The sequence below is a fragment of the Ursus maritimus genome, unplaced genomic scaffold (genome assembly GCF_017311325.1).
Source record: "Ursus maritimus isolate PB19 unplaced genomic scaffold, ASM1731132v1 scaffold_13, whole genome shotgun sequence".
NCBI lineage: Eukaryota > Metazoa > Chordata > Mammalia > Carnivora > Ursidae > Ursus > Ursus maritimus.
This window is the reverse complement of record NW_024423675.1, coordinates 28533401-28547369: the sequence shown is the minus strand read 5'-3', so window position 1 is coordinate 28547369 and position 13969 is coordinate 28533401. Positions and strand designations below refer to the sequence as shown.

Below are 13969 nucleotides of genomic sequence, written 5' to 3'. Positions count from 1 at the left end.
TTCATTTAGCACAGCCTTAATTAAGGCACATGATGAACATAAAAAGCAAACTAGGATATGGTGCACACGGCCTCTGCCAGGTTTGTTTTTCTTCATTCTTATGAGGTTTCAAGTTTTAAGGTAGGGAATTCTCTGAACAATATGATTCCTGTTATGTCATTTTTTTCATTGCTATCTTCACAGATATTTTAATTATCTTAATCTTAAAGCAGCCCCCTAAAATCCTGATGTTCTAAGAAAGGCAACTTTAAAATGTTCTTTGAAATATTTTCCCCCAGTTTCTAGAACTGTACCCACATGGCTTTTAATATATTTAGACAAACCATTGACAGGAAAATCCATTAAGAACAAATGAAATAAAGTGTTTCCTGTTTCTCTTAATAGTAAAAACATTTTCAATCCATTTTGTTTTCAACTTAGAAAGCAAAGTTAGAACAATTAAATTTCTGGTTTGAGAAGTAACCATGGCTTATATAGCAAAGTTTCTTTCTGCTACGCTGTACTTAAAAATATATATATATATCTTATTAGGGAGAGGATCCCAAACGTTATTGTCCTGGACAGTTGAGTTACTGAGATACAGTTCTTAAGTTTTAGCTTCAAGTACATTTTGGAAAGTATTTAATCCCAGCATGGTCTGTTTTCTTGGATTGTTTTAATAACAAATACTTTGAGCTTTCAACTGGCTGTTATGTTCTTCTCTGGAGACCACACTAAGAACCGACTGTGGTTGAGTGCTCTTTCTACCAAGGGTCCACTGGCGTGAATGGCACCTGGGTACAGGATGTATTAGACATTTAGGTTTCTAAAGGTTTCATCAAACTAATTTTTTTTTCAAATATGGAAGGCTGAAATCACAAAATACATGATATCTTTTTTCCTAATCAATTATCTGCACATTTAATACATTTTTTTAGAATGACTAAAGACTATTTTTTCCTCCTTTATATTTATTTACATTTTCCCACTGTCACACAAACATTGCTTTGAAGGTCTTGGAACTTCATTGTAGTTTATTTTGAGAGGTAGCAGCTTGGTCAGAATCATGCCAAAAATAACATAGTACTTTATTCAGGATCCATAACAGGATAATAATGTTTCTCTAGTCCATGCTCAAAAGCTGTAACTTTTGCCATCTAGAAAGAAAACTTCTTGGGTGATGAACAAGTATCTGCTCGAAGAACTTAATTGCAGTTTGTGCTATGAGAAGTGTAAATGGTTAAGATGTTCAGTTAAATAAGAATGAACTATTAATGTAATAACTAGACCACCAATAAAATTAGCTAACCACATTCAATGAGCACCATAGTGTGTTCATTTATTTCTTACCCCGTTGGTTTCAGTTGTTTATTTCCAATAAAGGTAGGAAATGTGTTATCTGTGTGTTCATTTTCATTCATTCTTCGCTATCACAAGTTTTGTCTGTGTCTACTATTCCCAAATGGACTTTCCAAAAAGCTCTTTTTTTATAATGGTATAACAGGTATGCACATAGTCATAGCTCTCTTTCTTCTGCGAAGTAATTGGAAGGGAAAAAAAAAAAAACATTTCTTGTTACAGGAATTAGAAGTTAGTAATTCCAAACAGTTATACTGCATTTTTGCTTTTTAAAATATAAGGCTTATTTTATGTTTTATATCTGTTGTTAAAGAATATCAACAGTCCTAGGGCAAAAATAAAAGATATTTTACAGATCATTTTTGTAAACATCATCTCTCCCCAGTTTACAGAACTTTATTCTTTTTTTTTAAGTTTTTGTTTCAACTCCAGTTAGTTAACATACAGTGTTATGTTGGTTCAGGTGTACGATAGAGTGAGCCAACCCATCCATGCATCACCTGGTGCTCATCGTAGCAAGCCACTCCCTAATCCCCATCACCTGTCTCACCCACCCTCCCTTCCCCTCTGGTAACCATCAGTTTGTTCTCTGTTATTACGAGCTTCTTTCTTTCTTTGTCTCTCCCTCATTTTCCCCCTGTACTTATTTGTTTTGTTTTTTAAATTCCACGTATGAGTGAAATCATATGGTATTTGTCTTTCTCCAGCTGACTTATTTCACTTAGTGTTACATTCTCTAGCTTCATCCATATCATTGCGATGGCAAGATTTCATTCTTTATATGGCTGAATCATATTCCATTATTGCCACATCTTCTTTATCTAGTCCTCAATCAGTGGGCACTTGGGCCACTTCCATGTCTTGGCTATTGCGAATAGTGCTGCTATAAAGGTAGGGATGCATGTATCCCTTTGAATTAGTGGTTTTGTATTTTTTTTTTAATGTTCAGTTAGCCAACATATAGTACATCATTAGTTTCAGATGTAGTGTTCAGTGATTCAATAGTTGCATTTAACACCCGCTGCTCATCACATCACATGCCCTCCTTAATACCCATCACCCGGCTACCCCATCCCCCCCCCCCCGTAACTTTCAGTTTGTGGTCTCGGAAACCGAGGAGTCACAGTGAACAGGGGTGCCTGACCCAGTAGAGTGCCCGAGCAGTGGAGCTGGGAAGCAGGCTGTGGTCTTGTATTCTTCAGGTAAACCCCCAGTAGTGAAATTGCTGGATCACAGGGTAGTTCTATTTTTAACTTTTTGAGGAACCTCCATACTGTTCTCCACAGTGGCTGCACCAGTTTGCATTCCCACTGACAGTGCACGAGGGTTCCTTTTTCTCTGCAGCCTCACCAACACCTGTTGTTTCTTGTGTTGATTTCAGCCATTCTGACATGTGTAAGGTGATATCTCATTAGTTTTGCTTGTGCATTTCCTTGATAAGTGATGATGAGTATCTTTTTGTGTGTCTTTTTTTTCGTTATATACTAATGTGCTTTTTAATAGAATTATTAGGGAGGCATTTAACTCAAGTGTTACCACAGTGGTGATGTGAGTGGTGATAATAAATGAACCTTATCAAGTGCTAGTCACAGTACCGATGGCTTCATAAACTAAATGTTGAAGACGCTACTATTCCCTTTGTATGGATAAGGATCCTGAGATTGAGGGATACAGCCAGCACATTACCCACCAAGTTCACAGATAGTGGTAGAGTTGGAATTTGAGGCCAAGCAATATGGTTCAAGAACGGCACACCTTTCCCCCCAGTTTACCGCCCTCTGAGCCTAAGAGAGCCAAAGGCAGGGTAACACCCCCGCCTGGACTTTATACACAAATACGCTCTACTCTTCACCTGCAGCGGGGCTCGTGCCTTGTGCCGTTTCTCCGCTGTGAGAATAGAAATGCATTAAGCACCACCTTGACACCAGCGGCCTGTCTTTGAGAAGGGGACAGCTTTTGAGGTGTGAGGACTACAAATGTTTGGTCACGGAACCAGGCAAATCCAACTGGGCCGGCCCAACAGCGATAATCCTAACTAACCAGACTAATAAGGCAGAAACTAGGGGAGGAATACAGAAAAAGCAATAACGAACTTTCAGGCTGAATCAGATTGATGGCACCAAACTCAAACTGCGAGTGATGTTTTACCCTTTTTCTCTCTTAGTGTTGAGAGTGTTTTTAGTATAAATTTGGAAGGAATTTTAAATTTTGAAAATAAGTCTGATTTGCAGGCAATTGAGACCCACTTGATCCGCAAGTCTAGTACGGGACTGACCTACATCGCGGAGTGGAAAGGGGGCCTCCTGGAACACAAGATGGGCCACCTGACCTGCTTTGCTGGAGGCATGTTTGCACTCGGGGCCGACGACGCTCCCGCAGGCCTGACCCAGCACTACCTTCAGCTCGGGGCTGAAATTGCCCGAACTTGTTATGAATCTTACAATCGCACCTGTGAGTACCTGTGATTCTTTAGTTTCACTCTATTCCCACAGGCTTTTATTTTGTTCCGTAAGGAACATTGTCCCTGCTGCCATCAAAAGAATATCCAGCCTCATGAAACTGGAAGCTCGTGATGAATATTTTAAAGGAATTTATATTTTTTACTTTAAGAAGCACTGGTTTTCAACATGAAAGTATCTACCCTTAGTTTACCAAAGAACAACAGCTGAAGTCATACCGGGTTAAGCCAGTCTAATTTATTGACCCTGCTTTAGGGAAATAACGTTGGGTAAGAAGCTCTGTCCCAGGTGCAAAAGAAACTTAGTATTTTATAAACCATTAATAACCTTTTCAGTATCTCCATGAAATAGAGTCTGGCTCCCTTCTTATGAAACAGGAGTTTGAAGCACAAAGATTAAATAACCTTTCATGACATAATGACATAGAATTCTCAACTGCTGGTTTTCCAGCTAACTAATAAGGGGTGTTGTAGTGCCTTGTACCTAGCTGGGGGGCACTCAGTAAGTGGTGGTTAAATGAAAGAAAATAACAGATCATTGCGATGTTCTCAAAAGGACTCTCAGATGACTGTATTTTCAAAGTATATTGAATATTGTTTATTGTAGGATGTTTATAACCATTCCTTAAAATGATTGTTTTGGCATCTCTCTTGAATGTTGTAAAGTACTTTCTAGTTTCATTTAAGTTAGGGTAATAACCCTTGTCACCCTTGCATGCCCCTTAGATATGAAACTGGGACCAGAAGCTTTCAGGTTCGATGGTGGTGTTGAAGCCATCGCCACAAGGCAAAACGAAAAGTACTACATCCTACGGCCAGAGGTCGTTGAGACTTACATGTACATGTGGCGACTGACTCATGATCCGAAGTACAGGAAATGGGCCTGGGAAGCCGTAGAGGTGCTGTTTTAATTTGTTTACATTTCTTGTACATAAATGTCTCTGGGAAAATGCTCAGTGATTTCTATAAATCTGGCATATCAACTTTTCTATGATTTTTAAAGCTTTGGTGGGTGGGTGAAGAGGGAGAGGGGGAGAGAGAGAATCTTAAGCATCAAAGAGCCCAGTGGGGGCTCGATGTCATGACCCTGATCACAACCTGAGCCAAAATCAACAGTCGGCCGCTCAACCGACTGAGCCACCCAGGCGCCCCTGATTTTTAAAGCTTTCATCAGACTTTTTCCCAATTCAAGAATGAGTGTTTTCAGTTGTCATCCTATCTCCCTGGCTTCAGCATCTTTTTTATGTAATGGTGATATTAATATACCTACTTTGATACTGAAGGAGATACCTAGAAAGGCGTATCATAAAATTAAGTTCGCACAGCCATAGAAATAATGATCACTCAAGTCCACAGTTACTGATAACTTGGGAATAATCACCCCTGCCTGTTGTCCTTTTCGAGAAGCCGCAACATTGTTTGTTTTTTTAATGAGTCTTTGGGCATTGAAATGAAAATAAGTGCTTCTACTTAGAGTTTCAACCTAAATAAAAAGGTAAGCTGAGGCAAACTCAAAATTGTCCCCAAAAAAGAGTTTATTCGGGAAGAGCAGAGAAATTGCAATTCAGCAAACTACAGGTGAGTCCGTTGAAGGTTCAAGGTAGGCTGTATTTATGGACAGGGAATGTAAAGAAGAGAGAATTCAGTTAGAGTCTATTAAAATAAAGAACAAATAGGGACCAGCTTTGAGAATTCCCTGAGCGGACAAAACCAGTCCAGTCGTACCAATAAAGCTCAAACGAGCTGTTTTGTGAGACCAGTCCTACCTGTGTCATTTCTTGTTCATTCCTCTGAAAACCATAAGTAAAACTTCCCAAGTGGCTGATATAAGGCAACCCCTGGCCAACTCCCTATCACCCCAATATTATCAGTTTTCTGTAAATCCAGCACGTACAGGAAATCAGTCTCTCAGTCCCTCAGTTTTGTTTTCCTGAGGGCACATGCGTAAGATTTTCTGATTTCTGTCTTCCGGTTCCAGTTCCATTTTAGATTGAAATTCTTCCACAGAGCAAATTAGCTACTTAGATCTAACTTGTAGAAAGAACCTATGGAAGAACTACTTCGTGCAACAATATTCGCACACCGATCTCAGGTTCTCTGAGTATCTGTAAGCTTTCCATCTGTCCATCTGCACTGTTTGAATTGTGTTCGTCACCCATGGGTCTCTTCCTACAGAACATGGCGTATCATCTTCCCAGACGAATCTAGTGAACACTGTGTGCTGATGCCATTGGCCACACTCTCCAGAATATGCCATCAGATAATGTTGATTTTAAGAGCTTTCATTCTGGAAGGAGTTGTGGTGGAGCACTGAGGAGATAAGAACAAGCCAACGTTTTAATTACACTCACTGTTGCAGAGTTAGCTGTCTTTAAAACCTGACCGTTAGAAATAACTGCTCTCAGGAATCTAAACTGAACATATTGCCTTTGCTTAAGTTGTAACAAATATCTGAGGAAGCCGTTGATGAATCTTGCTTATTACCCTCTTTGTGCCGTGTGTGCCTTATCACTAGTCATTAGTCATTTTAAGTAATAACGATTCTTTAGGCCTCTTTTTGTCTTTTATTTCTTGCAAAGTTTTCTAATTGTGTGTAGTCGGTGGTAATTCCAATTTCTTTAAGTTTATGTTTTTTTCCTCTGAAAAAAAATGTATAAAAATTGAGGTTCATCTAAGCTTTGGTGATAGGAAATTATTTTGGTTTTCAATAGGCCAGCAAAAGCATTAAGGCTAATAGTCACCTTGCAAATATCAGTTTAAATTGAAAATATCAGGAATCACGTATTTCATCAAATGTAAAACACTCTAGTGGATAAGAAGCACCATTATTTTATATACCACTAAGAAAGTACAATGCTACGAATTAAATTATGACATGCCAATTTTAGAGATGTGAAAATATGAAAAATGTGTGGCAGAGAACTGATACAAAAATAGAAATAAGTAAATCTCTGTGGCCGTGTGGATGGGAAGCTTGGGTTTGCTTGGTTCTTCAGGGGAGCGTGTTTGTTTGTGGGGTAATAAATTGGTTTTAGGGATTAGGATTTTTGTCTGTTGTTAACTTCTTGTTTAGTCTATGATGTAAGATTGTCTCCCTGTGCACAACACAGCCACTCCCCCAAGCAGCCCCCCCTCGCTTTTTGCCACTAGCGTTTCTGCTAGAACTTGAGGTGTAGCAGGGAGGGGGGAGTGCTGGGACGCTGCCTTCTTTAAAGCACAAAATCATTGACAGAGATAGTGGCCCTCTTCTTCCTTGTGTGACATCCCCTCAGCCGTCCTTTCTGTCAGCTACAGCTACAGGGACCGCATCCCTGCAAGCTCCCCATGCTTCTCAGCTGCCCCGGCTCTGAGTTCCTTCCCAGGCAGCTGGCTGTGGTCTGGGAAGCGGGAGAGGTAAAGTCCCTGGGGACAGTCCTGAACCAGTGAGGTTTCAGAGTTGATGAACAGCTATCCCAGTCTTCTCCCTTTGCAGAATAACTCTGAGATGCATTCTACGCGGTTGCTCAGAGGGTTTCCAGTGGGAGGGAGCCTTCATGAGGACACGCACAGCTGTCACCTGCTCAGCACATTTCACGGGCTCTTCTCCCTTCCCCAGTTCACTTGCCCCACTCATTCCCTTCCTGATATCACCTCTTTTAAAAACTTCCTGCATCTGACCCTTGTCTCATGCTCCATTTTTAGGGGAACCCAAACTAAAACACAGGAGTAGATCTTCAAAATCACATAGACTAGCCCTCCACTCAAAGAAAAGACCTCCTCGTCATCTTTGCCAGATGGCTATTCCTCATCAATTCAAGGACTTTGTATTAAAAAAGAACATACTACCAATAAAGTAATTCCATTTTTTAATGGCTGACAGTGTTAGAAAGTTACTCCTTTTGAAGACAGAATTCACAGTATTTTGTGTTCTGGAGATATTGGAGAAAAAAAATCCCTTTTCTCTTCTACGCTTCAGCTCCTCAGCTATCTGAGGACAGCACGTCCTGTCCACTGCTCCATCCTCATCCATCATTTCCCTCCACCTCCTGATGACATGTGTGGTCTCTCAGGGCTAAGCAGTGTGACTCAAGAACCTCTCTTCTGAGTGTTATTTCCCACAGCCTTGTCCAACTTGTTTTTTTGGTAGATTATAAAACCCCTGGCTTACATCGAAATTGTGGTCAAATGATATTAGCTACTATATTAGTTCCTGTCGAGATAACACTTTTGTTCCATCCTTGTGTTCACCCATACTTGCTATTTGTAAAGTATTTGTCAGCCATCTTCCTGTCTTCCAACGAAGCACTCCCTCTCCAGCCTTCTGTCACTGATACACTACCCAAACCCGCTTTCCATGTCTTAGCTAAACTTCTGAATAGTAACGCCGAACACAAGAATGTCGAACAGGATATGAAACTATATAGTCCAGCATATAGTACTAGAAACTTCTCCACCGGTAGCCAATAATCCATTAATCCATTAATTAGATGTTCATGCACTTGTGAATCTACATAGCAAAAATAACATTTACTTCATAGTTTTTTTGCTTTTTCTCAATAATGCCATGAAAACTTCATTAAATTCCTCCCTATTATGTATAATATTCTGATAAAGCTCTACTATAAATTATACCTATGTGTTCATATATGTGTTGGTAAGTATAGATTATACAGTGTCTGTAAATGTGTATGTATAGATTATATGATGTCTCCCCTGGTCCACAGTAGCAGGTACGCCTTATATAGGGATTTTTTTCCTCCTTTTTTTGCACAGACATTTTTTCCTAGTCTCCTAAATCTCACCTTTGCCATATGGACATTCTGGCTCTCAGAAAGTGATTTGTCTTCCCGGTCCCTGCTTCTCCCTCCCGAGGCTTAATCTCTGTTTCCAGACTCTGATATATCTATTTTCCTAGGTTCTATCTATGAGCTCAGACCAAAGTCAGCCATTCAGCCTCATTATGAGCATTGTTCCCTAGAATCCACTCTTGGAAACCTCCCTGGATCAGCCATTTATCTAACCTGTTTAACCTAAAGATAAGAGAAGGCTTTCTCTCCCTTTCTGACTTATGACTTAACTCATGCTGCTCCGTATTCTCCTACCTTTCTTCCCCCTAAAGAGGTACAGTCACTTGAGGTCTGGGTTTGTTTAGAGTTCCAGTAACTATAAACATGTTCCTGTTTTTCTTTTCTCTGCTATTAGTGCATCCCAGCCACGTACGGTCACTAATAATGTAATCATTGACGTAAAATCGAGGTGGTCCCTATGCCTAGAGTCTGAGAGTCCCAAGAACAGATTGCAGTAAAATGATGTTCTAATCAGACTATGCAGCGTAAATACATGACTGCTTCCACTGCTGAGATGCTGTAAAGCCAGGGCCTGTGATGCGTGCCTGGGAGGGCTGCTTATCCCCAGCTTCATATTTCTAAAGTTTTTAAAATTTTGATTTGACATGATGGCTTTTCATTTTTTAAAAGTTAAAAAAAAAAAGCCTCTTTGGCATTTTCCCTTTTTTTTTTTTAATTTGCCAAAAGCCTCAAAAAATAAAAGTAGCTAGGCCTCTCTAAACCTCTGAAAGATCCCTGTCACTCTGAGAAGCGTGTCTTCATCTTGTTTTATTCTCACGACAATGCCATGTTGAACAAAGGGACACTGTCTGGGTCCGGGCACAACTGAGGCCCCAGTTAAGGAGTCCAGGGCCAGTATTCAGCCCCCTCTTCTGAGATTTTAGAATGAGTTCTGGACAAATATGGCTCAACACATTAGGACTGAGTGAGAAGAAGAATGAGGGTAACCGAAGAGAGGAAAAACAGCTGGGCATCGTCCACCCCACAAAACAACTCTTTCCCTATAATTGAAAGAAGGAGCTTATAGAAATTTCTGTGGGAGAGAGGAATGGCAGTTTATCATGCCTGGTCCTCTCATTAGCTGATCACCAAAGAACTTCAAGGGAAGAAAACAAGAAAAAGTTTTGTTGTTAAAATCTTTTTAGGAAATGTCTGGAAGTAGGATTTAATTATATTCCATAGCAACAAATTTGTCCATTTCTTCTAAATCCTGGGTTTTTGGGGTTTGTTTTTGTGTGTGTGTGTGTTTGGTTTTTTTTGTTTTTTTTTTTTACTTTTTTACAAATAATCTTTGGCCTACTCCAGTGTATCTGGTATTTGACTTTCTAATAAAAAAAAAAATTCTATCAAAAAAAGGAAGGAAGGAAAAAAATAATAGGACCTGGAAGTTCCTTTCTGCAAGCCTTCCCCCTGCTTGGTTTGTTGTCTGCAAAAGAAGATATAATCAAAGCAGTTTTTAAGTTGATCTTATTTTCCCAGTGGCTTTTAAAAAGTACCAAACCATGAGATATTTTCTTTGTTCATGTAGTCTGCGAGTTGTGAGGTTGTTACCTAAATTTCCATTCCCGCACTGCCCAACCCATCTCTTTTCCAAACACTCGTTATAGTCAGAGAACTTCAGGCATGTAGGATCATTTCTCTCTAGACAGTTAGGAAATGGACTCATCCCATTTTCTTCCATCCCATACTAAAGAAAAGAAAAATATATTTTAGAAATAGATATCAGCCACAGTTTTTTTTACCGCTTTCCATTTTCTTCTTTGATATCTGTCACCAATATCCCTAATTAGTCCTCCACCACGAGTGCTTACAAAATAAGATGCTCTGGGTGTCGTAGCAACTGTTCATGGCCCGGTACACCTTCTGTTATTGGATTTATAATCCCAACTGACATTAACAGTCTCTCTAGATCGGGGGTCAGCAAACTTCTTGTGTAAGAACCAGAGAGAAGCAGGCTTGCGGGCGTGTGCAGCTACAGGCATACCTCATTTCACTGTGCTTTGCTTTATGGTGCTGTGCAGACACTGTGTTTTTTACAAATTGAAGGTTTGTGACAACCCTGTGTCGAGCAAGTCTAGTCGGTGCTATTTTTCCAACCATGTTTGCTTGCCTCTAATCTCTGTGTCACACTTTGGTAATCCTCACAATATTTCAGGCTTTTTCATTATTATTATATTTGTTATGGTGACATGTGATCGGCTATCTTTGGTGTTATTATTGTCATGGTTTTGGGGTGCCACAAACTGCACCCTAATAAGACAGAGAACTTTATTGATAAATGTTGTGTTCTGATGGCTCCACTGAGTAGCCATTCCCTCATTTCTCACCGTCTCCTCGGGCCTTTCTATTTCCTGAGATAAGACAAAACTGGCATTCAGCCAGTTACTAGCCCTACAGTGGCCTCTAAGTGTTCAGGTGAAAGGAAGAGTCCCACATCTTTCAATGTAAATCAAAAGCTAGAAATGATTAAGTTTAGTGAGGAAGGCATGTCAAAAGCCAAAATAGGCCACAATGCGAGCCCTCTTGTGCCAAACAGCCACATTGTAAGTGCAAAGGAGAAGTTCTTGAAGGAAATTAAAAGTGCTAGCTCAGTGAACACAGGAATGATAAGAAAGCAATATGCTGATGGGGAGAAAGTTTAGTGGTCCGGATAGAAAATCAAACCAGCCACAACATTCCCTTAAGCCATGACGTAATCCAGAGCAAGGCCCTGACTCTCTTCAATTTTGTGAAGGCTGAGAGAGGCGGGGAAGCTGCAGAACAAATGAGGGTTCATGAGGTTTGAGGAAAAAGCCATCTCCATAACATCGAAGGGCAAGGTGAGGCAGCCAGTGCTGATGGAGAAGCCGCAGCAAGTTCCCTGGAAGGTCTAGTGAAGATTGTTAATGAAATGGCTGCACTACACATCAGATTTTCAGTGTGGATGAAACGGCCTTCTATTGGAAGATGATGCCATCTCGCACTTTCATAACTGGAGAGGAGAAGTCAATGCCTGGCTTCCGAGCTTCAAAGGACAGGCAGACTCACTTGTTAGGGACTAATGCCGCTGGCGTCTTGCAGGTGAAGCCAGTGCTCACTTACCATTTCAGAAATCCCAGGGGCTCTAAGAATGATGCTAACTCTACTCTGCCTGTGCTCTCTAAACGGAGCCATGAAGCCTGGAAAACAGCTCACGTGTTTACAGTGTGGTTTACTGAATATTTTAAGCCTGCTGTTGAGACCTACTGCTTAGAAAAAAAGATTCCTTTCAAAATATGACTGCTCATTGACCTGGTTGCCCAAGAGCTCTGGTGGAGATGGACAACGAGATGAATGCTTTCACACCTGCTAACAGAGCATCCGTTCTGCAGCCCGCGGATCAAGGAGCATTATGACTTTGAGCATTTAGGAAATACATGTCATAAGGCTATAGCTGCCATACATAGTGACTCCTCTGATAGATCTGGGCAAAGTCCATTGAAAACCTTCTGGTAAGAATTCACCATTCTAGGTGCCATTAAGAACATTCATCATTTATAGAGGAGGTCAAAGTATCAACATTAACTGGGCTTTGAAAGAAGTTGATATCTACCCTCACGGGTGACTTTGAGGAGTTCAAGACTTCCATGGAGGAAGTAACTGCAGATGTGGAAACAGCAAGAGAACTAGAATTAGAAATGGAGCGTGAAGATGTGACTGGATTGCCAAATCTCATGATAAATCTTAAAACGGATGAAGAGTTGCTTCTTATGGATGAGCCAAGAATGGTTTCTGGAGATGGAATCTAGTCCTGGTGAAGATGCTATGAAGATTGTTGAAATGACCACGAGGAATTTAGAATATTACATAAACGTAGTTGAGAAAGCAGCTGCAAGGTTTGAGAGGATTGACTCCAGTTTTGAAAGAGGTGCTACCATGGGTAAAGCGCTATCAAGCAGCATCGCGTGCTGTGGACAAAGCGTTTGTTAAAGAAACCGTCAGCTGATGTGGCAGACGTCCTTGCTGTCTTATTGCAAGAATTTGCCACAGCCACCCCAACTTTTGGCAACCATCAACGGTCAGAGAAGTCAGTCAGCAGCCATCAACGTCAGAGAAAGACCCTCTACCAGCAAAAGGAGTACAACCCACTGAACACTGAGATGATGCTTAGGATTTTGTAGCAGCAGAGTATTTTTTTAATTAAGGTATGTTCATCGTTTTTCAGACATAGTGCTACCACACACTTAATAGACTCTAGTGCAGTGTAAGCATAACTTTGATATGCATTGAGAATCCGAAAAATTCACTTGACTCGCTTTATCACAATATTCACTTATTGTAGTGGACTGGAACCAAACCCACAGTGTCTCCGAGGTTGGCCTGTACTCAGCTCTGCCACTGCAATGAAAAAACAGCCACAGGCAGTATGTAACAGATGAGCATGGCTGTGGTTCAGTAACACTTTATTTACAAAATGAACAGCAGACTGGGTTTAGCCTGTGATCCATAGTTTGAAGAACCGTTCCCTAGACCACAGGAGGAAATGGTAAAAATAAGTAAATAAATAAAATAAATCACTGAAAAATAATTTCAAAATTAAATGTAGAAGTGTTTCTAATTTAGATGAGATATATTGTCTCTATACCCTTTAACTTTTCATACTTTTTTAAAAGATTTTATTTATTTATTTGAGAGAGAGAGAGAGAGAGCGCAGAGGGAGAAGCAGACTCCCCGCTGAGCAGGGAGCCCATTGCAGGACTCGATCCCAGAACCCTGGGATCATGACCTGAGCCGAAGGCAGATGCTTAACCGACTGAGCCACCCAAGCTCCCCAACTTTTCATACTTTATATGCATTTGCATTTTGTGGGTTTTTAAAAAATTTCTCTTAAAACTCTTCCACATGTATCATTCAGTTTGAATCCTTACTTTATTTCAATTTGGCAATTTCATAATAAAAATTGGTGACAAGCAGTTATTGAAATGTGACCATTTTTCCCCTCTTCCTTGTAACGCAGGCCCTGGAAAATCACTGCCGAGTGAACGGAGGCTATTCGGGCCTAAGGGATGTTTACCTGAGACACGAGAGTTACGACGACGTGCAGCAGAGTTTCTTCCTGGCAGAGACACTAAAGTAAGTAAAACGTATTCCAAAAGTATGTGGCTGAGGTACTGGTCAGATCTTCTTTGCAGCTATCTGTATCACGAGCACATTCAAATAATAGCGAGTATGACTGCTTCCGAAGGTCACTCTCCATGCGTGGCAATGATTGCCCCCGTGTTTCCAGTCATTATAGAAGTGTGATGCCTGGGGACTGCTTCGTGGGTTTCCCTGCACTAACACCCAAGCACAGAGCAGCTGTTTTATTCCACGCTCGTGACTATAGTGC

The 13969-nt window shown here is 40.6% G+C and overlaps 1 protein-coding gene across 18 annotated transcripts in view; it reads left to right on the top strand.

Annotated features, from left to right (window-relative positions):
- Positions 1–13969, top strand: part of MAN1A1 (mannosidase alpha class 1A member 1) — a 200951-nt gene that overhangs the window by 145695 nt on the left and 41287 nt on the right. For all 18 annotated transcript variants that reach the window (XM_040627720.1, XM_040627715.1, XM_040627719.1 and 15 more), the window contains exons 9-11: positions 3570–3789; positions 4523–4695; positions 13598–13713. In XM_040627720.1, coding sequence (XP_040483654.1) covers positions 3570–3789; positions 4523–4695; positions 13598–13713 — 509 coding nt within the window. The remainder of the gene's footprint in view (positions 1–3569; positions 3790–4522; positions 4696–13597; positions 13714–13969) is intronic.